Source organism: Pan troglodytes, chromosome 18 (genome assembly GCF_028858775.2).
Source record: "Pan troglodytes isolate AG18354 chromosome 18, NHGRI_mPanTro3-v2.0_pri, whole genome shotgun sequence".
In the NCBI taxonomy this organism is placed as follows: domain Eukaryota; kingdom Metazoa; phylum Chordata; class Mammalia; order Primates; family Hominidae; genus Pan; species Pan troglodytes.
Window position 1 is genome coordinate 26,016,186 of NC_072416.2, and position 26,099 is coordinate 26,042,284.

The 26,099-nt window shown below is 46.0% G+C and overlaps 1 protein-coding gene across 3 annotated transcripts in view; it reads right to left on the minus strand.

The window, feature by feature from the left end:
• COG7 (component of oligomeric golgi complex 7) overlaps nucleotides 1-26,099 on the minus strand; it is a 64,734-nt gene that overhangs the window by 11,124 nt on the left and 27,511 nt on the right. For all 3 annotated transcript variants that reach the window (XM_510875.8, XM_063796853.1, XM_009430497.5), the window contains exons 7-13: nucleotides 25,185-25,383; nucleotides 19,135-19,262; nucleotides 17,400-17,554; nucleotides 13,965-14,081; nucleotides 10,807-10,872; nucleotides 6,518-6,704; nucleotides 4,136-4,276 (exon numbers count right to left, since the gene is read on the minus strand). In XM_510875.8, coding sequence (XP_510875.2) covers nucleotides 4,136-4,276; nucleotides 6,518-6,704; nucleotides 10,807-10,872; nucleotides 13,965-14,081; nucleotides 17,400-17,554; nucleotides 19,135-19,262; nucleotides 25,185-25,383 — 993 coding nt within the window. The remainder of the gene's footprint in view (nucleotides 1-4,135; nucleotides 4,277-6,517; nucleotides 6,705-10,806; nucleotides 10,873-13,964; nucleotides 14,082-17,399; nucleotides 17,555-19,134; nucleotides 19,263-25,184; nucleotides 25,384-26,099) is intronic.

Consider the following 26,099-nt stretch of genomic DNA (forward strand, 5'->3'; position numbering starts at 1 on the left):
TTCTGGCCCCTCCCCTCTCCCCCCTGCAGACACATGAGTGCTGCCTCCCACTTCTAGAGCTCTCGGTGTCAGAGGCAAGGAGCAAGAAGAGCTCAGGGCGATTAGAGAAGCGGCTGGCCATAGGATGTATGCGGTACACAGAGGCAGACAGAGGCTGGAGGGAGAAGGCACAGCTTTAAACACCAGGCTAAGTAAAGGCTTTACCTTGAACAAGTAAATTGCAAGGGAAAAAGAGAGAGAGAGGAAACTTACCATTCAAAAACGACAAAAAAGACATCCCAATAAATCTCTACGTGCAGGATCCTGGATCCTACATCCTGACTCAAAGGGTTAAAATAAATTATGCCATTTATAAAACAACTGGAAATTTGAACACTGATGACATTAGGAATTCCTTTTCTTTTTCTTTTTTAGGGTTGACTATGGTACTGTGATTATTTTTAAGAGTCCTTCTATTTCAGATGAGGCGGTATGTATGAAACAGGATGGCTAGGAGTGGATCATGGTTGGAGCAGGTGATGAGTATATGGAGTTCCTTATACTCTTCTCCCTACTTCTGTGTATGCGTGAAAAGGTCCATAAGAAGTTGCTAAAAACAGACAATCAGACTAGCCCTGGGGAGGGTTTTGAATGAGGAGAGATAAAACCAAAACAATGCTTTGTGAAGGTGAATACAGCAGCTCTGCAGAAAATTGGGGTGGGGGGCAGATGAAAAGCTCAAAAACAGCTCAGAGATGATGAGAATCCCCTGTGGAGACAGGTGTGGGACACAGAGAAAAGGAAGGGACAGCAATCCTTGGTGGTTTGTCGGCAAAGAGGGGTGCAGCAAGGGAGCCCAGATGGTGACAGGCTGGGAAGCAGAGTGTGGGGAGAAGCAACGGCTTCCAGGAAACCAAGAGCAGGTACCAATGTGCAGGGCGAAGACAAGCACTGCTGCCATCCATCCCAGGGACTGCAGCCTGGAGGCCCCAGGAAAGGCCTCAAAGGGGAGGCAGGAGGAGCAGCCTCAAAACATGAACAGGCAGAGGAGAGAGGGAAAGAACAGCTGGAGTGGGAAAGAAGTTTGGAAGAAGCGCAAGACAGAGTGGCTTGAAATAGGAGGGTGCTTAAAAAGCAGCAGATGGCTGGCTGCGGTGGCTCATGCCTCTAATCCCAGCACTTTGAGAGGCTGAGGCAGGCGGATCACTTGAGCCCAGGAGTCTGAGACCAGCCTGGCCAACATGGTGAAACCCCATCTCTACTAAAAATACAAAAATTAGCCGGGTGTGGTGACGCTCGCCTGTAGTCCCAGATACTTGGGAGGCTGAGGCATGAGAAGTGTTTGAACCCAGGAGGCGGAGGTTGCAGTGAGTGGAGATCACACCACTGCACTCCAGCCTGGGCAACAGAGTGAGACTTTGTCTCAAAAAAAAAAAGGAGGGGGCGGGGAAACAGCAGAGAATGTCACTTGAGGGCAATAGGGAAATGCTGCAGGTCATTTTTTAATTGTTCAAAATTTATTTAAAGTGTCCTTCAAATGGGCTTTTCTATCCATCTGTCACCAGGTAAAATAGGTAAACTTCAATAATCCATTTTGAAATCAAATATAGCGTTGGTTTGTAGTCTCGGAATATAAAAGGGCAATAGAATTTACCAGCAAATGCTGAAAACAAACATTTGATGACCAGGGTTTAATTTTCAAATCCTTAAGGCCAGAGTGTTTGCCTTGGTATTGTGTGCTGGCACCCTCGGAGTGCTCCTCCTAATCTCCAAAGCCACCTGCGCCCATTCCCAAGGGGCCACGGTGCTGTGGTGAAGCCGGAATGAGAAGGTAGGGCCAAGCACCCAGGAACTCCACCATCAATAATGAACTCTGGAATGCAGAAGTAGAGGGAAAAGGACGGGGGAAGCACCACCCCTGTTTAAATGTAGAACTAAGCTGGGAAGCACTGAGGTTTCAGAACAGAAGGTCAGTACCGTCAGCTTTGACAAAATAAAAATAATACAAACAACCCAATCTGCAGGTGAGGGAGGGGACAGGAGAGAGACAAAGAAAGCTAATCCTTTCGTTTTTCAATGGATCATATGTATCAGTATCTGTCTGCAATGGAAACAGGATTAACAAAAAGCAATGGCAACTCCAATCTCTTCATACTCATAATCTTTTTTTCATAACCTTGGAGAGAGCTTCTGGGGAATGAGTATCTTTCGTGGAGAAAAAAAAAAAAATCTCGACCAGGCTTGGTGGCTCATGCCTGTAATCCCAGCACTTTGGGAGGCCGAGGTGGGTGAATCACTGGAGGTCTGGAGTTCAAGACCAGCCTGGGCAACCTGACGAAACCCCGTCTCTACCAAAAAATACAAAAATTAGCCTGGAGTGGTGGCAGGCACCTATAGTCCCAGCTACTCGAGAAGCTGAGGCAGGAGGATCGCTTGAACCCAGGAAGCAGAGGTTGTAGTGATCCAAGATCGTGCCACTGCATTCCAGCCCGGGTGACAGAGTGAGACTCAGTCTCAAAAAAAGAGAAAAGAAAAGAAAAATGTCTCAAGTTCAATAATTCCTTTAGATTCATTTAGTGTCTCTTTTTTCTGGTTAAATTCAAATAAAATTATATTGTGCATATCTTGTTTTTCTTAAAAACAGCATTATAGTATAATTCCATTTCTTCCTTATAGATCTATCCACTGATGCCCAATCAGCCTTTAACATGTATAGGCGTGCAGAAAGAGATGTCTGGGTTGCTGGACATCAAACTGCTGACGCTGATTATTTCTCAATGGTGGGATCTTGGAGGTATTTATTAGATTTTTTTTTTTTTTGTATTTTCTTGTATTGCTTGAGTTTCTAAAAATAAATACCTATACAATTTTTATTTTAAAAAAATCAAGTAAGTCATTCTTCTTAAAAATGAGAATCACAGAAAAGAAGAAAACTACCACTTATTACGCATCTACTCTGTGGCCAGTGCTATGCTAAATTCTATCAATATACAAAATCTCACTTAATCCTCATCAATCTATATGAGAATTACTATATCCCCATCACACAGATGAGGAAACGGAGGCTCACGGAGGAAGGAATGACTCAGCCACGTGATGGCACCCGCCTCATTTCTGCTACAGCTCTCCTCCACTTTACGTCCCCTTCTGTGCTACAAATACAAAATCTGATTGAAATAGATCTCATGGCATTTTGCACAGAAAAATCATAAAGAGTGAAAATCACAAACTTCAAGGGTAGAAGGAACCTCACGATCATGTCGTTTAACTGAGCAATTTTACGGATGGGAATCCTGACTCCCAGTGAGGGGGTGAGGCCTGACTGAGACCATGCAGGAGCCCTGGACTCCCAGCCTTGCAGGCTTTCTAGAGGGTGGCAGAAAGGAGAGCACGTTTGATTTTGCCAGATGAGTTCTTGTCATTTTGTAAAAAGATCTCTTGGTTATTAAAGGCCCATAACTGGAATCCAAATGGCCTTGAAGGGTCAGTAAGATACATTAACCAGGGGGCTGTCCCGCCCAGTAATCCAAAAGGAAAGTAACAAGATCTGGAGCAGGGGAAAGACAGCAAGTAGAGAAAATAGAACAGGCAATGCCTTGAAAAATAATTCGGACAACCAGGAAAGAGAAGAGGGTGTGAGGAAAGGAAAGTGAGTCGATTCTAGAAACAGCCAAACAGAAAAGGTATCAAGGAAAGAAAGGAACAGAACCCTCCAAAGCCCCCTCAAAAACACAAGTTCAATTCTGATAAGGCACTCCGCTGAGTAAAGTTCCAGAACCAATTCTCCAGAAATGATTCGTGTGGTGTGAAAATAATTCAATCTCAAAAGACAATTAGCTCTTCTGACCTGGCCTAACCTACGAAGCGGCACATAATCTCTATTACTTCTCTGCTGCTCCAAATAGGGAAAGTTAATCAAGCAATTTTAATAATCCTGAGAACCGCCTGTGAATAAAGTATCAGAGTAACTACAATAAAGATAAGAAATTCATGCTAAGCAATGAGGTGAAATTGGAAAGTGGCTCTTTCCGGCTTGGGAAAGTTAAAGCGGGATCTTCCCAAAGCTCTTGGAACAGGGAGGGTTAAGCCCACACTCAGTATGCTTGAGTTGGAGGCAGGACCCGGGGAAAATTGATGTGGTCAGTGAGAAACTCACGTCCATCTTGGAAATAAGCAACAGCTGTTGTTTGATGCGCAGGAACACGGAATCGAAAGCCAGCTGGTGGGCCTGCTGGTTAAGCCGAGTCAGCGCTGCTCGAGGTGCAGCCAGCAGGTTGTGGTTGCTTGACCCTTTTTCCTAAGACAAGAAAATGCAAAAGGCAGTTGTTAGGCCTGAAACCCAACCCAAGTATTAGCTAGTTAACCATTTTGAAAACTCACAGGAGAACTGGGGGTTCTATGCAATAGTGGTTCCCAAACCTGGCTGTGCCCCAGGCCCCTCTGGAGAATATGCTGAATTACAGATTCCCAAGCTCCACCCCAGAACTACTGCATCAGAGTTCACTGGGGTTGGAGCCCAGAAACCTAGATTTTAAATTCACTTTCCCAGGTGATTCTGATGCACTTGGGCTAACATGAGCTCATGGACTAGCAGTTTAGGAAAAGTTCACCTGTGACCATCCCTCAGGGATAGAGGAGGTGGGAAAGAGGGGGGAAACAAGATCAGAAGCTTCACATATAAATCAGAGTGATGGACAGAGCCCTAATTCCCGGGGAGGTCAGGTCAAATATACTTGGCTGAAAGCCAAAGTATGTACAACCTCCATGAGTCCCAAGGAATTCCAAATAGCCTGAGAAAATAGAGATGGAAAGTGTAACCTTAGTTTTGTTATTATAAATGAACCGATTACAACAGACATAAATCAGATTAGCAATAAAGATAAACAGAGTTGCTTTAACCTAATCACAGAAGCATGGATGAATGAGTTTCCAGAATTGCTTTACGAAGTGTTTGTCAAGCTCAATGCAACCAGTTGGTGGGTCAAGGTGCAAAGAGATGGGGAGGCCCTGGGAGAATAGCACTGAAGCCTCAGACATGTCCAGGCCCCCTGTGCAGTTCATTCCAGAGCTCTAGGCTGTGGATAATTTTCTACTGCATCTGGCCAGGTGCAGTGGCTCACACCTGTAATCCCAGCACTTTGGGAGGCTGAGACGGGCAGATCACCTGAGGTCAGGAGTTCGAGGCCAGCCTGGCCAATATGGTGAAACCCTTTCTCTACTAAAAATACAAAAATTAGCCAGGTGTGGTGGCGCATGCCTATAATCCCAGCTATTCAGGAGGCTGAGGCAGAAGAAACGCTTGAAGCTGGGAGGCGGAGGTTGCAGTGATCCGAGATTGTGCCACTGCACTCCAGCCTAGGCGACAGAGTGAGACTCCATCTCAAAAGAAAAAATTTTCTACTGCATCTGGTGCTCCAGGAACAGCAATGTCTCCTCTGTCTATCACCAAGAGTGAAGTTAAAGCCAGACCAGTGAGGGAGGAGGACGGTTCTGCAAAGGATGCCCACGGTCTTCTTATGACCCTGGAAGCCATTCCCAAGGAATTGTGTGACTCATTCCATTTGTTAGGAAGTTCTCCTGTCCCTGGACCCCAAGGGGCTCAAAGTCAAGGGCAGCGTTATGGCAGGCAAACTAAGAGTTTAAAGAAAAAAACCAGGAGGGAACACCAATCCCCAAGTCCTCATGGTCCCATGTGGAAGAACTTGTACTTGGGTAGACTCCTGGTGACTCTGCAGCCTGGCTTCTCCCTTGGAAAAGAGTAGTGACTTCTCTTGCTCCGCCTGGTATCCTGGGTTGGGATCCTCTATTACAGGTTCTGCCTGCCTGCAAGCAGTACACATCTGATCCTCTCTCAGGAGGCTGACCCTGAACAGGGCCAGGGGCTGTCCAGCTCTGTCTGACCGGCTGACAAGTTTCATTCTGGAGTGAATTACAGCAAGTCCCCCTAGCCGCAGATCTAAACCCACATTCTCTTTTTTCCTTTTTTTTTTTTTTTTTGAGATGGAGTCTCGCTCTGTCACCCAGGCTGGAGTGTAGTGGCACAATATTAGCTCACTGTAACCTGTGCCTCCCTGGTTCAAGTGATTCTCCCACCTCTGCCTCCCAAGTAGCTGGGACTACAGGCGCGTGCCACCACACCTGGCTAATTTTTGTATTTTTAGTAGAGACCGGGTTTCACCATGTTGGCCAGACTGGTCTTAAACGCCTGACCTCAGGGGATCCACCCACCTCAGCCTCCCAAAGTGCTGGGATTACAGGTGTGAGCCACCACACCTGGCCTAAAGCCACATTCTCTAACCTGGCTTTTATCAGTAATAAAGATCCATCTCTTCTAACCTCTACATCTGTATCTCAATGGGTTTCAAGTTTAATATCTTAGCTCCTTAAAATCCCAACATAAATGAGACAGAGAGGTAGTAGCAGGGTACGTCACAGGCCAGGGCCACACACAGGGCCCGCCTGTAACCCAGAGAGGGAGAGGGTGAGTGATGAGAAGAAGCCTTTCATTTGCAAGAATGCCATTCATTTGGTCTCATACCTTAAGGGTATAAAGTATTTCCATTAAACTGGCATATTCAGCAGGGTTATCTTTCTGGAGGTAATTATATTCTTGCCATGGGTTCTTGGCAGAGTTCTTCTTGTCTGTCAAGATGCTCTCCTGAAAACCAGCCAGGCTCCGGGGGCTGCAGGAATCAGATAGATACTTCCCAGCTGTGGACAAAATCCTGTAATGAAAGGAATGACCATTATGCCCTGAGCTATTTGCACGGAACTTTCTTCTTGGAGCAGTCAGATTGCTCCTTACTAAATTCAAAGATAATCCTCATGAGACAGACTGAATTAAGGTCCAGTTTATAAGGCAACGAAAGGATGCCCTTCATCATTGAGGAGTGAGCTGGACCTCAGGTGCACAATAAAAAAACCCCAGTGTTTTTATTCCTGCTGAACATTCACAGTGCCAGAACATGCTATCTCCCTAATATGACCAACAGCCTACATAGGGGCAGCTCTCAGTTTAGTCTGGAACACTGTGCACCTTCTATGGAGACTTTTCTTGCTATATGAGCATCAGGGTGTAGAACAGTCAAATGCCAGCATGGGCCACCACCACCACCATCAGAGAGACCACCGGGCAGGATAGCAGCTGGCTGGCTCCTAGAGAACAGTGACAGCAGCTCGCTGCACGCCTCTTTACCCATGGGCCCACCTGTCCTACATGCCGAGCTTGCATGGTATTTGTGTTTGGTGGCACTGGGAGGTTTATTTTTGTGGTTTAGGTGCTACAGAGAGATCTATTGAGGCTGGCACTTTCCAAACTCTTTGAGAAAGACAAACGCCTAGAGGAGGTTTCATATGATAATCCACCCCTTGTACTGCTGGGGAAGTGGAATCTTGACCTCCACCCTGTTTTCCTTAGCCCAACTTTACCACCCATCCTACCCATCTAAATATGTACAGAATTACATGAACATGTGTAACGCATTATGACACATCCCAAATTTGGCTAATTCCCTGCCTTCTCCTTTACTGTAATTTCTTATGAAAACATTGCTTTGGACATAGCAGTTTTTAGGATGCACTCACTATTTCAAAAACAGATCCTTGAGTTGTTCAAGAAATGCCTGTACTTGCAAATAAATCCCTGTGATACGATCTTCCTCAGAAGCCACTGCTGACATAAGCAGCTACCTGCCTCTGCCATTAAGTTCAAGTTCGTTCTTCCTGTTGCTTGAGCCAACCAGTAACTTTGGTTGGGTCTCTTATCTGTCAAACTGTGGCCTGTCTCTGCCATTGCCTTACTTCCAGTCTTCACTAGTTCTTGTCTGGATCACAGCAGGCTTCCAACTAACTGGCTTCCCCTTCCTCTAGTCCTCGAAGTTCTACTTAATCTGTCCTCCTAAGGGTTAGCGGAATGATCTTCCCAGAAGGCAAATCTGATTTTGGCTTTTTCCCAAAGATAGTGCTTCACAGGGGCATTAGAAAGGCTTGGTAGAGGAGAGGCCTTAAGGACCCCAGGAGGTTTCAGCCCTCTGCGCCATCAGCCAATGGCAGAGCTCCCAAAGGGCTCTTGCTTCTGTTCTGCATTTAACACATGCTGTCTCATTTCCCTCCAACTGGACGGTGAGGACAAAACACAGACTGTTCTTCATTTGTGAATTACTAGCACCAGCACAGTGCCTGGTACGTGGCAGGGGCTCCACAACTGTTGAAGGATGGGTGACCCTGGCTTTAGTGACTAGGTCTTCGGGGGACAGTTCAATGAGACAGTCAGGTTTTGGAAATCTAGCATAAATTTACAAGTTCCCATGGCTGAGAAGTGGGCAATAACTTGTCATAGTTGAGGGAACCAATGGAATTGTAATCCTCCCTCCTCTGTGCACACTGCGTTCTCTTGGCACAGCAATGAGCATACTGGCACATGCTGGATGCTCCCATTAATTTCTAAGCTCTTTGAGGGCGAGGATTGAGTTTAATTAACTGATATTCCCAAGACCTAGCTCAGAGCCCAGGAAAGCTGTGGCACAGTGGGAAGGGAGGTAGGGGTGAGTAAAGTGGGAGACAGAGGTGAGTGGGGCGAGAGATAGGGGCAAGTGGGGCGGGAGGTAGGGGCGAGTGGGGCAGGAGGCAGGGGGCGAGTGGGGCGGGAGGCAGGGGGCGAGTGTGGCGGGAGGCAGGGGGCGAGTGTGGCGGGAGGTAGGGGGCGAGTGGGGCGGGAGGTAGGGGGCGAGTGGGGCGGGAGGTAGGGGCGAGTGGGGCGGGAGGTAGGGGGCGAGTGGGGCGGGAGGCAGGGGGCGAGTGTGGCGGGAGGTAGGGGGCGAGTGTGGCGGGAGGTAGGGGGCGAGTGGGGCGGGAAGTAGGGGGCGAGTGGGGCGGGAGGTAGGGGCGAGTGGGGCGGGAGGTAGGGGACGAGTGGGGCGGGAGGTAGGGGTGAGTGGGGCGGGAGGCAGGGGGTGAGCAGGGCAGAAGGGAGAGGCGAGTGGGTGGGGAGAGGTGGGGCAGGAGGTAGGGGCGAGTTGCTAAGGAAGGTCTGTGCTCTTTGTTGGCAGTTTCTTCTCACGATTCTTTGTTTTCCGTCATTTCTGAGACCACCAACTGTCTTTAGTCCAAGATTTTTTGTGATGGTTCTCATTATGGGGAAAGGCTCACAGCAGGATAGAGTGGGAGCAGCTGCTGCTGTTCCTAACTCACTCCTGAATGCCCAGCACAGAAATTGCGTGACTTTCGGGAGTGAATAAAACCAAAGTGCCACAGGCATACAGTAGAGCGTGTGTAAATAATATAAATGAAGTAAATGGTAATTCCTAGGACACAGATTTTCCTTAATCTCTTAATGAAATCAAGTATTACATTCTGAAGGGTAAGGAGAGACTGGTTAGGAGCACGAATGGGGACACAATAGATAAAAGATGGGCCTCTCTGGGCTGCATTTTGCAGCCCAGAGAGGCTGAAAGCCTGGCTGAGCTTCAAGTCAAGAACAGCCTGGGTGTATCCAAGGGAGCTCCTGAAAGAGATGATGTCATCCTGGAAGCACTAAGCCTGGAAAGGGACAGTCACCATCTGTGTTCCTGGCTGGAAGGCTGCACAGTGTGCATGCGTGTGTGTGTGTGTGTGTGTGTGTGTGCGTGCATGTGTGTGTGTGTGTGTGTGTATGTGGCAGGCGCCTGTAAAGCTTATCTTATCTCCCCATCAATCTCACCAGCAGCACCTAGACTCCTACCAAGGACCACTCCCCACCAACAGGCGGGTGGCAGAGGCAACAGGTCAGAACGCGCTGGGCCGCTCCAGTGACAAGATTGACATTGGCCACCCAGCTCTTATGATCACTTCCCTGCAGAAAGGGATCATTTTGTGATTTACGGGCTGAGTAAAGCAAGGCCGAGTTGAAATCTCATCTGAGAGATTTCTCTCGTCCTGGGCAGCTTGGGCCAGATATAGGGAGATTGCTGTGGCTCCTCTGTATTTTCCTAGCACCCATTACTTACTTTTGGAACAGTGGTGCTTTCATTTCACTTTGTACCACCACTAAAAATTTCATCACCCAGAGATTACTTTAGGGCAATAAAGAATCACCTAAGAAGGAGGTTAAGGGATTGCTGCTGGTCCCTCAAACAACTGTATGAAACAGACTTCTTCCCCTTAACTCCTAAGGAATAGAGGCATCAGCCATACCAAGGGAATCGAGAGATTTCATTTAAAGGGATAAAGAAAGAAATGTGGGAAGCCAGAGCCCCTTGAAGGGAAAAACTGTCTAAGGAAGGCCACCTCAGGGCAACATAAAAGCCCTGGCAGGTATGAGAAGAGAGGAAGGGAGTAGGACAAGCTTTTCCAGGGCAGACCCCAGAGATTCCCCTTTGATACACAGCCCTTCAGCAGCACGGAATTTGACTGCAGGACCCAGAAGGCAGGCTGCCTAAGTTCACCCCGATCCTGAAGGCTGGCCCAAGGGACTTCACCACCACTTGTCACACCGTTTCTATATGGAAATTTATTTTTAGTCCCAACAACTAATTTATAAACAAGCAGTCGGAACGAAGCCCATTCCTAATTTGGAGACAAGATGCACTGTTTCCTCATTTAGGCTGAAACCACCATATCAAACCAAAATTATGTGACCCCTGCCAAGTAGGACAAAGCCTTGCCCTTTTTAGGTGCTCAATAAACGTTTAATGATGACAATAATGACACGCTGTATCTAGGTACAGACAGTCCTCCAGCCCTGTGGCCTTCACATCTGGCATATGCTGTCCTTGCTGTACTGTGTACTAGACCAAGCTCGTGCTGATCAGGAACCCCAGGGTGTAGAGGACAATGACTCCTCTCTCCTACCTGTTGGCTAGCTGCTGCTCGAAGTCCCCACAATGCCGCAAAAGCTCCCCACAGGTGGCTATTATCCTAAACAAAACAAAAAGCACTTCAAGTTCAAGTATCTGGAATGCCAGCCTTTACAGGACAAACATTGTCTTATTCATAAAAATCCTAACTATTTGCTCCTTTGGGTAGTTCTGGTTCTGGGAAAGCCGTTAAACATCTGCTGGCCTGAAATGTTTCATTCATTAGTCATTAATGTAAAAAGAAAATGCTGGTCCCTTCCAATAACCTCCATTGTCACTGGCATCTCTGCTACGAAAGCACAATTCTATCCATGGCCCCCTCAAATAATTTTACATTTCCAAAATACTCAGCTTTGTCCTTGAGAAAAACAGGGTAGAGATATTTTATATCTAAAATTTATTATTTATTTATTTATTTATTTTTGCAACTAAGTCTCGCTCTGTCACCCAGGCTGGAGTGCAATGGCGTGATCTTGGCTCACTGCAACCTCTGCCTCCCAGGTTCAAGTGACTCTCCTGCCTCAGCCTCCCAAGTAGCTGGGATTACAGGCGCACGCCACCACGCCTGGCTAATTTTTGTTATTTTTAGTAGAGACGGGGTTTCACTATGTTGGCCAGGCTGGTCTCAAACTCCCGACCTTAAGTGATCCGCCTGCCTTGGCCTCCCAAAATGCTGGGATTATAGGAGTGAGCCACCACATCCTGCCTGTATCTAAAATTAAAAACAAAAAAAATGTATCACTTAATATTTGCTAGATGCCTGCTAGTTTCCAGACACAGAAAATGTTTTGGTACTCGAAGTATCTTTCCCTGATCATATGAAAGGCAGATGAAGATTAATCCATTTGTTTCTCAGAGATAAGCCCAAATGACCATCATATCCGTATTGAATGATCCTTTAATTTTCAAGTAATTTTATGCCAAGCCTCAAACTCCCAGCTGCTGGGCCCTTCAACACCAAACTCATAATGTCAGGACAAATCCAAGGATTAAAAACATCTTAAGTCTAGTTAACTTTTAACTTTCTCTAAAAGTGCCCATCATCACCAGGGTATCTAGGCATTCCATCATAAGAAAAGTTTATGAGAAGGTAAAATATTCCACTTCCCTTACGTGCAACAGAACAAACTTGTGCATAATATTTTCCAGAATACCAAACCACCACGGGTGATAAGGGATACAGTTAGCATCTAGAACATTACATTTTTTTAAAATTTAATTTTATTTTAAGTTCCGGGATACATGTGTAGGACGTGCAGGTTTGTTAATAGGTAAACGTGTGTCATCGTGGTTTGCTGCACCTATCAACCCATAGAACATTACATTTCATCAAAACAATCCAGAACAGAGCCTGTGAGGTGAGGTAATAATCTAAAATGGTCCTGAGTGGTCCTGGATCTACCCAACGGCCTTAGGTGGGTCTGGGTCTGCTCTGGCATGGGCCACCGCATTAAGAACCACATGTGTCACGGGCAAGGGTCAGGTAAGACATGAAAGTGGGTGAAGTGCGCCAAGTGAACGGCCATTTCTCTCTTGGGAAAATATATCCAGGAAGAATGGTTTTAAGAAAAACAAACTTCCAGATTGCTTTTTTTTTTTTTTTGAGATGAGGTCTTGCTCTGTCACCCAGGCTGGAGTGCAATGGTGCAGTCTTGGCTCACTGCAACCTCCACCTCCCAGGTTCAAGCAATTCTCCTGCCTCAGCCTCCCAAGTAGCTGGGATTACAGGCACGTGCCACCACGCCCAGCTAATTGTTGTATTTTTAGTAGAGACAGGGTTTCACCATGTTGGCCAGGCTGGTCTTGAACTCCTGACCTCAGATGATCCACCTACCTCGACCTCCCAAAGTGCTGGGATTACAGGTGTGAGCCACTGTGCCCAGCCTGCTTTTCATCTGTTGTATGGTGCTTCTCTCCTCTGCCAAGTGGTCTGAGAGCCTAATCGTATCACTATTAGCCCACTTGGGAGAGGAGAGAAGCACTGCACAACAGGGAACCCGTGCCCAGTTTCTCAGGGACCCCTGCTGCCAGCCCCAGTGGCTATGACAATGCAGGCCCAGTGTTGCCTGAGCATCTCATTTTTTAGGTGACATTAGAAATCCGGATCATGTTAAATCTAGTTTTTAAATATTGGCAACAAATCCACTTGTTAAAAACTGCAATGATCAAACATGTCCATAGGTCAAATCTGGCCATAGGCCAACAGTCCATGCTCTCCAGCTGGACATGTCAAGGAACAAATCTTCTCAGGCAACTGCTGATCGAACCTCCATCAAGCCTCAGGGACTGGGGCAAAATAGGGTGTCTACCTAGTGGCCCACAGGCCACACAGGCTATTCCAGAATCTGGCCATCAACAACCACTTGAGAAGGTCACCTCAATTCCTTTCACTGAACCTTTTTTGTTTTGAGACAGGGTTTCGCCCTGTCACCCAGGCTGGAGTGCAGCAGCAGGATCTCGGCTCACTTCAACCTCCACCTCCCAGATTCAAGCAATTCCCCTGCCTCAGCCTCCTGGGTAGCTGGGATTACAGGCATATACCACCACACCCAGCTAATTTTTGTATTTTTAGTAGAGACGGGGTTTCACCATGTTGGCCAGGTTGGTCTTGAACTACTGACCTCAAGTGATCTGCCCGCCTCAGCCTCCCAAAGTGCTGGAATGAAAAGCATGAGCCACCAAGCCCAGCCCTCTCACTGAACTCTTAAATGGCCCTTTCCAGGCCAAATAGCGTTGCCTGGAACCATTTAGTACCATGTACCATGGTTCTCAGATCCAGAAACAGGATCCGATCACCTATGCATTTTCTAATACATAAGCCCTAAGTTATTTTAGGTCTATAAAAACTATACGCTAAGGTGGGGGTAAAAAAATCTCACATCAAATATAAAAAATTTAAGTCATTAAAGGAGATGAGGCATTTGTAAAGAACTTTTAAAAATATCTTAAGAGCTGGAGGGGTCTTTTTGTTGGTTGGTTTGGGTTGGGTTTTATTGGTTTGTGTTTAGAGTCTGGAGTATTTGCTTTTTAAAAAGGCAGTGAAAGAAAAAAAACGAACCCCTTCCAAACACATTTGTCATTTTTATATACTATATCATGCATGTTTATGCTGGCTACATTAGGAACAAGCTTGAATTACAACCCCCGGTTTACCTAATGGAGTTCTGAAAAGCCGTCCAATCTTCCTGGAAGAGGGAGTTAGGAGGAATGTGGTCCAGTTTGCACTTCTTTCGTATGGACTGGAGAGTGCTGGTGAAATCAGACACATACCTGCCGGGAAAGGGAAGAAAATGGTAGGGAGGTCACCACTGATTCCCCAACTCTAAAGAGACCTGGAATTCTACAGCTCTGGACAAATTGCTAATGGCCTTGAGAGCATCTTTAGAGGCTCCCACCGACGAGTGAAACTGCTTGTAAACCTCTGAACACAAAAAGTTCTTCTCTATGTGGCAAGACTGTCTTCACCACCTGGTTGAGCAGTTTCTAAAAGAGATGCCCAAGAGGAGAAGGAAGGAATAATCGTGAAGTTGACTCCAGGGAGCAACCAGGTGAGAGATGATGCTGATAAATCCCCCCTCATCCAGATAAGTACATTTCTGTGAAAGCAGGTTTGAAGAACTGTTTAAACATCACGGTCCCATGGTAATAACTGACTGTGACCTGGGATAACGTAAGGAAGGTCATGACATCCAAGGTACCTCTGCATCATTCTTATCCTCTAAATTTAGATTAAATATCCGTGGCACAAAGATTAAAGTTTCACGGCTGGCAAGGGTCTGACTTTAATGGGACAGACGCATGAAAGTGGATTCAAAGCCAGGAGATCCTCCCTCACAGGCTGCGTTGTTTGCTCTCACTGTACACACATACTTTTCCCTCACAGCATCTAAAACACTGTAATTAAACAGCTTGTTTAGACAGGGCATGGTGGCTCACACCTGTAATCCCAGCACCTTGGGAGGCTGAGGAGGGAGGATCACTTGAGCTCAAGGAGTTCGAGACCTGCCTGGGCAACACAGTGAGATCCCATCTCTAAAAAAAACAAAAAAATTAGGCGGGTGTGGTAGCTCATGCCTGTAATCACAGCACTTTGGGAGGCCGAGGTAGGAGGACCACTTGTGCATAGAAGTTCAAGACCACAATGGGTGACATGGCAAAACTTTGTCTCTACAAAGAATACAAAAATTAGCCTGGCGTGGTGGTGCATGCCTGTAGTCCCAGCTACTCAGGAGGCTGGGGTGGAAAGATGGCTTGAGCCTAGGAGGTCAAGGCTGCAGTGGGCCATGAGCACGCCACTGCACTCCAGCCTGGGTGGCAGAGCAAGACCCTGTCTCCAGATAAAGAAATAGCTTGTATGATGCTTATTGCTGCTGCTAGACTTTAAGCTCTGGGAGAACAGAGTCTGTGCCTCATACTTATATCCCCAGGAACTAGCACAGAGCTGGATATAAAGGAGGGAGTCATGTCCTCTGAAAGCTAAGAAACCTGTGACATTTGCATGCATCACAAGAGGCCTTGCCGCTTGCCCCTCCCAAAACGAAGCTCTAAATGAGGAAGGTGAAATGTGAGGACCCAGGCCACAGCCCCAAAAGGTCAGTCCATGCAGTGGAGACACAGGCCACTCAATGAACCAACTGGAAGAAACGGCTTCAGGCCACTCCACTGACTGCAAATGATCCTGCTGCTCCCTTTACAGAGAGCTCGATGCTTTCAGGTGGAAAGCTGCAAAACCCAGAGTACCACTGACAACACCTTCCCCTTGCACCAAGAGAGGTGACAGCTTTCTAGAGTTATAAGTCCCAGGAAGGAGAGGGGCTGGCCTCAAGCACAAACTGACAGGGGAATGTTAAGGAACATGATTGTGCTTTAGCCATGGGAAGTTAAACAACCATGTCACCACCTCTGCAACTATGGCAAATATCCATGTGCTCTGCAGAAAGAGCAGGTACACACTGCAGGAGAAGGAGTTTTGTTTAGCCACTATTCTCAGGCATGGCTATAAGCAAATGCTTTCTCTATTTCATTAGCTGTCAATCCAGAATTCTAAATGGTTTGTCATGAAATCTCAGAGGAAAGTGTAGCTTTCATCACATCATTTTTGTTCCCAAACCCTCCAGCTGTTTCTCACAATACACATTTCCAATTGTCAACCATGTCAGAGTCACCGTGTTAGGGGCTTTAATGATATGCTTTTGGTTAATATTCACAACCTCCTTGGAAAGGAGATATTGTCATCATCAGTTTACTCAGAGAGGAACACTACCATCTCTAAGGTCCCCACTAGTAAGTGTCCAGAGCTCCCGTGCCCATCACAGTCTTAATACCCCTCCTTCTTGAACCACCGGTTGGCCACTATACTCTATGCTTCATCCTAGTTCGAGTTAGGCCAACCTGCACCTGCCTTTCCTGCGTACCCTGTCCTCCTTGCCCCTGCCTCCCTTAATACCCTTCCGCAAACCCTCCTCACTACTGAACAATGTGCCATTTGAACCCTGCTCAAGTTAGCTTCGACCTGATTTCCCTGATTTTATAAGCATCAGCTATTTTGGTAACTTCAAAATCTTCCCTTTTAGAGAAGATGGCCTGGGTTTTCCAGATATACTTTTGTACAGTTTGAATGCTTAATATGGTAATGTATTATTTTTATTTTTTTTTATTTTTAATTTTTTGAGACAGAGTTTTGTTCTTGTTGCACAGGCTGGAGTGCCATGGCACAGTCTTGGCTCACTGCAAGCTCTGCCTCTTGGATTCAGCAATTTTTATGTCTCAGCCTCCTGAGCAGCTGGGATTACAGGCATCCACCATCATGCCTACCTGATTTTTGCATTTTTAGTAGAGATGAGCTTCGCCACGTTGACCAGGGTGGTTTCGAACTCCTGACCTCAAGTGATCCACCTGCCTCAGCCACCCAAAGTGCTGGGATTACAAGCGTGAGCCACCACACCCAGCCTGATGTTTCTTTTTCTGCAGGAACACATCCACGCTCATCCGGCCACACCAGATGATGTGTTCCTATAGAAATGCCTACGTGGAACTGCCCTGGGAGGTGCTGGATGCCCGATGGCAATGCCAGGGAGCTCTGGGTCCAAGGAGCCTCCACAGTTCACAGAGGCATGCTCAGTATTTCTGGAACAATCAGAGACAGGGCTTCACCATGTTGGCCAAGCTGGTCTCGAACTCCTGAGTTTAAGCAATCCACCTGTCTTGGCCTCCCAAAGTACGGGGATTACAGGCGTCATTCACCGCACCAGGCCAAAGGTCCTTTTTCTTGTTCAAATAAACTTTGTTAAATTTAACTTGTCTAAGGTTTCTTTTTTTTTCTTAACATACTTTAACTGCTGCACAAGTTTCCCTCATATGAATATGTCACATCTTAAGTAACCTTCCCCAATGGGTAGACATTTACGTTGTTTCAAATGTTCCACCATTACAAACAATGCCACTATGAATATCCTTAACAACATCCTCTTGGGTTCAGGTGCAAGTGTTTCCCAGGGTTCAGAGAACAAATACAGAACACGTGCATTTTTATCTGGGACAGACACTGCTCCAATGTGGCCCGTCTGGTCCCCAGTTCCCCAGCCTTACTTGGCAAAGAGGGATTTCAGGGCTGACAACAGGCCGCAGGTCCCCAGGCCATTGGTGAATCTGACGCATCTGTCAACGGCTGCAGACGCCAGACCAAACAGCTTGTTCACGGAGTGGCTCAGCTCCTGCACACAGTCAATCACTTCCCCATGCTCCTGGTCAGCAAATACAGACAAAGCTGCATTAGGCTTTAGAACAGACAATGTTGAGATAGGGGAAGACCTCCAAGCCTTCTCATCTGTAGTAAAATCACTTAATAACGATGTCAGAAATATAGTCCCAACCTTTGAATGCTTCTCTAGAGCCTGAATCAAGGGAGAACAGTCTAAGTCATCAGTGGGATCATGGAAATTCACTCCTGGCAGAAAAGCATGATCGAATGTCTGTCTACTTGATCCTAATGCTTTTCATTGCTTTCCTCTTTTTCTGTGATTATTAAGATGGCATCTCTTCCTCTGGCTCTCGAGCTACGATTCAAATTCTCCTTATCAGACGCTCCAAAGAATGTAGCAAAAGGGGGCTGGGTGCAGTGGCTCAAGCCTGTAATCCCAGTACTTTGGATGGCAGACGTGGGCAGATTGCTCCAGCCCAGGAGTTTGAGACCAGCCTGGTCAACATGGCGAAACCCCATCTCTACAAAAAATTAGCCTGGCGTGGTGACATGCACCTGTAGTCCCAACTACTGGGAAGCTGAGGTGGGAGGATCGTTTGAGCCTGGGAGATCAAGGTTGAAGTGAGCTGTGATTGTGCCACTGCACTCCAACCTGGGCACCATTGGACTTCAACCTGGATGACAGAGCAAGACCCTCTCAAAAAAATAAAAACAAAAAATAAGGCAAAAGGAAAATGCTTCCTTCCTTCAGGTGCAAGTATGGCACTGAAGTGCAATAGACTTTCTAGGTATATCCCTAGAAAACAAGAAAATGGTAAGAGGCAGTAGATTTGAACTACTATAAGATCAATTCTGAAATATCAATGTACCTCATGCTAGACAACCTTATGACTTGAAAACAAAATAATATTTGAAATGGAAATGGCCTCAGTTCCACCCCTGGTGCCCACATAGCATAGTGAACCTGCCCCTGCGGCATTGCCCATGAGTGCTAAGATCCTGTGCCCATTTGCATGTCTTCCTTAAACAAAAGACCGCCTTAGTAAGAAATTAGTTAACCAGGGAGATAATCAACTTATCCCCCAAAAGATTTAAGCCTCTCATTTTGTTTAACCTTCATTGGGGATTTTAAATAGAAAACTAGGGCCCGGCAGGGTGGCACATGCCTGTAATTCCAGTACTTTGGAAGCCCCAGGTGGGTGAGTTGCTTGAGCCCAGGAGTTTGAGACCAGCCTGGGCAACATGGCAAAACTGTCTCTACAAAAAATACACAAAAATGAGCCAGGCGTGGTGGTGCATGCCTGGAGTCCCAGCTACTCGGGAGGCTGAGGCAGGAGGATCACTTGAGCCCAGGAGATCAAGGCTGCAGTGAGTTGTAATCAATCGCACCACTACACTCCAGCCTGGGCGACAGATGGAGACTCTGTCTCAATCCATCAATCAATAGAAAATTGGTAGCAAATATATGGTCTCATTTTACATTGGGATTACAAGAGCCCACAAGTGCTTAAAGGTCATATTTCAGCACCCCGAATCCCAACCCCCAGCCCTCTCCCAGACGTGGCCAAGACCCTGGCTAACAGAATGCTTCCTCAGTGGCCCCAGGACACACTGCGACTTTACCAGAGGCACAGCACTCATCTGGATGAGGAGGTTGCTCTCTTCCATGTCGCCATACTTCAGCTGGTAGGGTTTGTATGGATCATACACAGCATCCACCAGCTCCGTGACTTTTACCAGATTGTGTTCATCTTTAGGGAATCAGAAATGTAAAACGATAATGTACAAAGAATCTGAAATTAACTGTGGGAAAGCAACAATCAAGAGGCGCTCTACTAGAACTTTCCCCATTTGATCTCCAGAGGGGACTACATTTTGTTAAGCAGCTTTTATCATTCATGGAAGCTTCTCCTACAATCAGTTCAGCAAATATCTGGATAAATTTGGGCTTTGCACATTGTTTGCCTAAAGCACTATTAAAGACACCAGCCCCCTGAATCCCATGACCCACCACGAATAAGAATCCCTTCAAAAGATAACCCTCATTGGCCGGGCGTGGTGGCTCACGCCTGTAATCCCAACACTTTGGGAGGCCGAGGCGGGCGGATCAACTGAGGTCAGAAGTTCGAGACCAGCTTGACCAACATGGAGAAACTGAAACCTTGTCTCTACTAAAAATACGAAATTAGCTGGGCATTGTGGCACATGCCTGTAATCCCAGCTACTCGGGAGGCTGAGGCAGGAGAATCACTTGAACCTGGGAGGTGGAGGTTGTGGTGAGCTGAGATCACACCATTGCACTCCAGCCTGGGCAACAAGAGCGAGACTCTATCTCAAAAAAAAAAAAAAAGATAACCCTCATCAAGGTCAGGTTCAAGAATTGCCACAGAGGCTGGGCGCGGTGGCTCACACTTGTAATCCCAGCACTTTGGGAAGCCGAGGCGGGCGGATCACCTGAGGTCAGGAGTTTGAGACCAGCCTACCCATTATGGTGAAACCCGATCTCTACTAAAAATACAAAAATTAGCTGGGCGTAGTGGCGGGCACCTGTAATTCCTGCTACTCGGGAGGCTGAGGCAGGAGAATTGCTTGAACCCAGGAGGCGGAGGTTGTAATGAGCCAAGATCATGCCACTGCACTCCAGCCTGGGTGACAGAGTAAGACTTCATCTCAAAAAAAAAAAAAAAAAAAAAAAAGAACTGCCACAGAGAAAAGGCAATACAGGAAGAACAATTCCCATGCCACATGTTCCTAGGACTTCCTAGAAACAGAATACCCCCACTGGCAGGTCGTGGTGGCTCACACGTGTAATCCCAGCACTTTGGGAGGCCGAGGTGAGCGGATTACTTGAGGTTAGGAGTTTGAGACCAGCCCTGGCCAATACTGTGAAACCCCATCTCTACTAAAAATACAAAAAAAATTTAGCTGGGCATGGTAGCATGCACCTGTGGTCCCAGCTACCTGGGAGGCTGAGGCAAGAGAATTCCTTGAACCCGGGAAGCTGAGATTATACCACTGCACTCCAGCCTGGGCGACAGAGCGAGACTCCGTCTCAAAACAAAAACAAAAAACAAAAGGATACCCCATAGCCCAGGCATTCCAAAAATTCCTACGTTCAACCACATAAAAATGTAAAACACGCTGTATCAGAATGTAAATGTGCATATTCTACAACACAGTAATTCAATTCCTGAAAATCATCTCAAAGAAATCAACAAATACACAGAGACAGAAGGATGTTCATGGAAACATGGCTCAGAATCAGAAAGCTTTGGACACAGTCTCAACAGGGGATTAGTAAATGTAATAGCCTACTTACTGGTATCCTCACATCCTTCTGGTCCCCTCCTTCAGCTAGTTTTATTATTACTTCTACAGCCTCATCCTCCTTCCCTCTTCCTCTAGCTCCCAGCCTTCTCTCAGTTCCTAAAAGCTTCCTTCTGTTCACATGCTGATCCTCTGTCTGGAAGGACCGGCTTCGTCCCTTCCCCTCTTCATCTAGTTAACTCCTACTTCTCCTTCAATACTCACTCAGCTAAAGTCTGCTGCTCTTGATTTCTGGCACCAATTTTACAAGGTTTTGTAGAGATTAGGTAAAGTAATGTGGGTCTAACATGGTAATAATCAAATCTGCACATGTATAGAATCCAAAGTGTTATTTCTTTTTTCTTCTTCTTTTCTTTTTTCTTCGAGACAGGATCTCACTCAGTTCCCTAGACTAAGGTGCAGTGGTCCAACCACAGGTCACCATTGCCTTGGCCTCCCAGGCTCAAGAGATCTCCCCACCCCAGCCTCCTGAGTAGCTAGTACTACAGGTGTGTGCTACTATACCTGGCTAATTTTTTTTTTTTTTGTAGAGATGAGGTCTATGTTTCCAGAGCTGATCTTGAACTCCTGGACTCAAATGACTCCCCCACCTTGGTCTCCCAAAGTGCTGAGATTACAGGTGCGAGCCCCCATGCCTGGCCCAAAATGCTGTTTCTGAATGGTGAGTTGAGAATGATTTCTTTTTCCTTCCTTGTTTTTTCCTAGATTTTTCTATAATGATAAAGTCAACCTAAATTTTTAAAAATTTACTTTATATTGCATAATCTTTTATATTTTGAATTGTATTAGGTACATGTATTAACTATTAAAATAATAGAAAAAATGTTAAGGGTAAAATTAAAAGTTAGGCAATATATTTACAACATATTTGATAAGCAATGGTAAAAATTCCTCACTATATAAGGATCTTTCAGGAATATGCACCAAATTTGTAACAGTGGTTAAAGTGGGATTATAGGAGAGTTATTTTGTGTCACAGATTTCTATATCATTAATTCTTATAATACATATTTTGTTGCTTTTTATAATATATTTAATAATATATTATTTTAAATAAATTGCCCTTACAAATTAACCAGAAATAGGTTAAACTCCCAAACAGAATAACAGGCTAAAGAATAAGCAATTCAAAAGAGAAAAGATACTTTTTATCATGTAACTTTCAAACTTGCTAATAACCAAAGTGAAAAACTAAAAATGGTATATCAGTAATTGTCTAAGAACCTGGCAATGACAGGAGAAAAAAAGAATCTAGTGCTGGTGAGGGGATGGCAACACAGGCACCTTCGTTCACTACTGATAGATACAAAAACAGGTCTAAAGAACAAAATGTGTCAGGAGACTGAGGAAGGAGAATGGCATGAACCCAGGAGGTGGAGGCTTCAGTGAGCCGAAATTGTGCCACTGCACTTCCGCCTGGGCAACAGAGCGAGACTCCATCTCAAAAAAAAAAAAAAAAAAAAAAAGAACAAAATGTGACAAGTATCTTCAAAGTTTTCATTTCTGAGCAACTGCAAATTTAAACTTATCCTAAGGAATAATCGGAGCTAGGCTCAAAAACTAATGTATAAAACAGTTCATTATAGTTTTATATATCATAGTGATTAAAAATGGTAGTAAATTGGCCAGGTGTGGTAGCTCACACCTGTAATCCCAGCACTTTGAGAGGCCAAGGCAGGAGAATCACTTGAGCCTAGGAGTTTGAGATCAGCCTGAGCAAAATAGGAAGACCCTGTCTCTACAAAAAATTTTTAAAAATGAGTCAGCCTTGGTGGCATGTGCCTGTGGTCTCAACTACTCAGGAGACTGAGTTCAGAGAATCACTTGAGCCCAGAAGGTTCAAGGCTACGGTAAGCTGTGATAGTGTCACTGCACTCTAACCTGGGCGACAGAGCAAGACCCTGTCTCAAAAAAACAACAAAAAAATAAAGACAACAAAACTATGTCTTAGGAAAACATTTAATGACATAAGAAAATGCCCATTATATTATTTTGAGCATTTCAAAAAATGAAAATATAAGACTGTCTACAACCAATATTTTAAGATATTTTGTATATATTATATAACATATATTATTACATGTAAATATATAAAAGTATTTAATATATTTAATATATGTTATGTATTTATTACATAATATTTATATGGTAGATATTAAGTATTTATATTAATATTTGTGAACAATGTATATTTATATTTGTATTACTGGAAGCAAATAATGTTGTTGGTGGCTCTGACTGATGAGTTTATGGATTGTTCTTGCTCTCTTCTTATTTTTGTGTGTGTTTCCAAAGAATTTTTAAGTTAAAAGAAAAACTAAAACTCTTTTGGAAAACCTCAGGGAGAATCATTAGTAATCTAGGTCAGGTGTGGTGGCTTACGCCTGTAATCTCAGCACTTTGGGAGGCCAAGATGGGTGGATTGCTTGAGGTAAGGAGTTTGAGACCAGCCTGGCCAACATGGTGAAACCTCCTCTCTACTAAAAATACAAAAAAATTAGCCAGGTATAGTAGTGTGTGCCTGTAATCCCAACTACTCAGAAGGCTGAGGCAGGAGAATTGCTTGAACCTGGGAGGCGGAGGTTGCAGTGAGCCAAGATCACGCCACTGCACTCCAGCCTGGGCAACAAAGCAAGTCTCTGTCTCAAAAAAAAAAAAAAAAAAAAATGAAATCTAAAGTCCCAGCCAGGCATGGTGGCTCACACCTGCTGTAATCCCAGCACTTCAGGAGGCTGAGGCGGGTCAATCACCTGAGGTCATGAGTTCGAGACCAGCCTGGCCAACATGGCGAAACCCCATCTCTACTAAAAAATACAAAAATTAGCCTGGTGTGGTGGCACACACCTGTAGTCCCAACTATTCAGGAGGCTGAGGCAGGAGAATTGTTTGAACCCAGGAGGTGGAGGTTACAGTGAGCCAAGATCACACCGCTGCACTCCAGCCTGGGCGAGAGTGAGACTCGTCCCATGGCTGACTAGCAAAGCACTTCCAGATCTGTCTCAAGGGTGGTTCTCTTCCCCACTACATCCATCCCCAGGGGAAGGATGCAGCCATTCCTTGCTCCACCTTCGTCCCACTGTGCTGCAGCAACTCGCCTTAGCCCAGCTCTCTCAACTCTCCTTAGCCACTTCCACAAAGGCATCACGGTCCCTTGGAAGCTTCCCCATCCACTGGGCCTTTCCCATAACTAAGGCCTGACCTGTGAGCATGCCAAAAACACCGATGAGTCATCAGGAATCCGAACAATAAACACACTCCCTGGAACGTACAAGGCAATTATACACAGATGTAATTAAAGAGAATAACTATTAAATAAACCAAGTCAGTGACACACAGCCGCCGAACAGCAGAACAAGGCCTTCCTGAAGCAATTTCCTGATTTGACAGCAACATGCGTCACGGGGTCTGTGTTCTTTAAAAATTTATGAAGCTTTTAACATAGACAGGAAAGAGCTTGGAGAGCATCACACACCAGGCACTGTTTACCCAAATGGGAGTAAGGGGTGCTCTGCTCTCAGTTGGCCACCAGGGAAAGCCCATTTTCTCTACAACAACCTGTAGTCCTAACACAGCTCCCCTGCCCTGGGACACTTGCTGTTGCTCCTTCAAAAAGCCCCTGTAGGCTGGGCACAGTGGCTCATGCCTGTAATCCCAGCACTTTGGGAGGCCGAGGCGGGCAGATCACCTGAGGTCAGGAGTTCGAGACCAGCCTCAACATGGAGAAACCCAATCTCTACTAAAAGAACAAAATTAGCCAGGCGTGGTGCTGCATGCCTGTAATTCCAGCTACTTGGGAGGCTGAGGCAGGAGAATTGCTTGAACCTAGGAGGTGGAGGTTGTGGTGAGCCAAGATCGTACCATTGCACTCCAGCCTGGGCAACAAGAGTGAAACTCCATCTCAAAAAAAAAAAAAAAAGCCCTTGTAGCCTGTTTGTTCTCTAAAACTGACTTTTGAGGTTGAAATGTCTGAGGCTTCGTGATGACTTCAAAGGATAAGCACACTTGCCTCCTGGTGTAATCTGCCGCCAACTCTTTGCCATAACATCTACCTGCCTCACTGTGATGCCTCTTTTATATCCCAAGCCCCACAGAGGTGTCCATCACTTCCCCAGAGCATGTAAGGCACCCAGGCAGCACTGGAGCCAGGCAAAGATATTAAACAACTATTTCCTTGATGGCAACGTTTTTTCATGGAAAAGCCCTCCACATCTGCTGAGAAGGAAAACACCGATCCCTTCCATTTCTGTAAAATCAGTCATCTGAAAAGGCAAACAAATCCAGGCCCCAGAAGCTTCAGAAAGAGCGAGTAAAGACAAGCTAGAGAACTGGCAGGAAGGAATGTTTACGTAGGTGGGGGAGCAGTGCCATCTCCAAGCCCTTGGCGAAGTGGGCGGTGGTGTCGTAGAACTCCAGCAGCCTGGTGAGCTCCTGCTCGGGCCCTGCCCTCTCCACGCCGTTGCTGAGGCAGGAGGGCAGCGAGGGCATGAGGGCCCCCAGGGTCTGAATCAGCAGCACCATTACCACCTCGTGGGGCTTCTGGAAAACCTGCAGTGAGAGAGAGGTGTACCTGCCTTAGCACATGGAGCCAAATAGGAGCCCACCTTTTTTAAAAAACTTTTTTGAGATGCCAGGCACGGTGGCTTATGCCTGTAATCCCAGCACCTTGGGAGGCCAAGGCAGGTGGATCACTTGAAGCCAGGAGTTCAAGACCAGCTTGGCCAACATGGCAAGACCCTGTCTCTACTAAAAATACAAAAATTAGCCGGGTGTGATGGCGCATGCCTGTAATCCCACCTATTCAGGAAGCAGAGGCAGGAGAATCACTTGAACCCGGGAGGTGCAGGTTGAGTGAGCCAAGACTGTGCCACTGCACTCTAGCCTGGGTGACAGAGCGAGACTCTGTCTCAAAAAAATTAAAATTAAAATTAAAAATTAAAAACTTTTTTGAGACAGGGTCTCACTCTGCCACCCAGGCTGAAGTGCAGTGGCATAATCATAGCTCACTGCAGCCTTTAACTCCCAGGCTCAAGTGATCTTCCCACCTTAGCCTCCCAAGTAGCTGATACTACAGGAACACTACCACACCTGATTAATTTTTTATTTTATTTTATTTTTTTGTAGAGACGGGGTCTCACTATGTTGCCCAGGCTAGTCTCAAACTCCTAGCCTCAAGTGATCCTCCTTCCTCAACTTCCCAAGGTGTTGGGATTACAGGTGTGAGCCACATCACCTTTTAAAGAAGTATAACTTTTAAAGAAGCT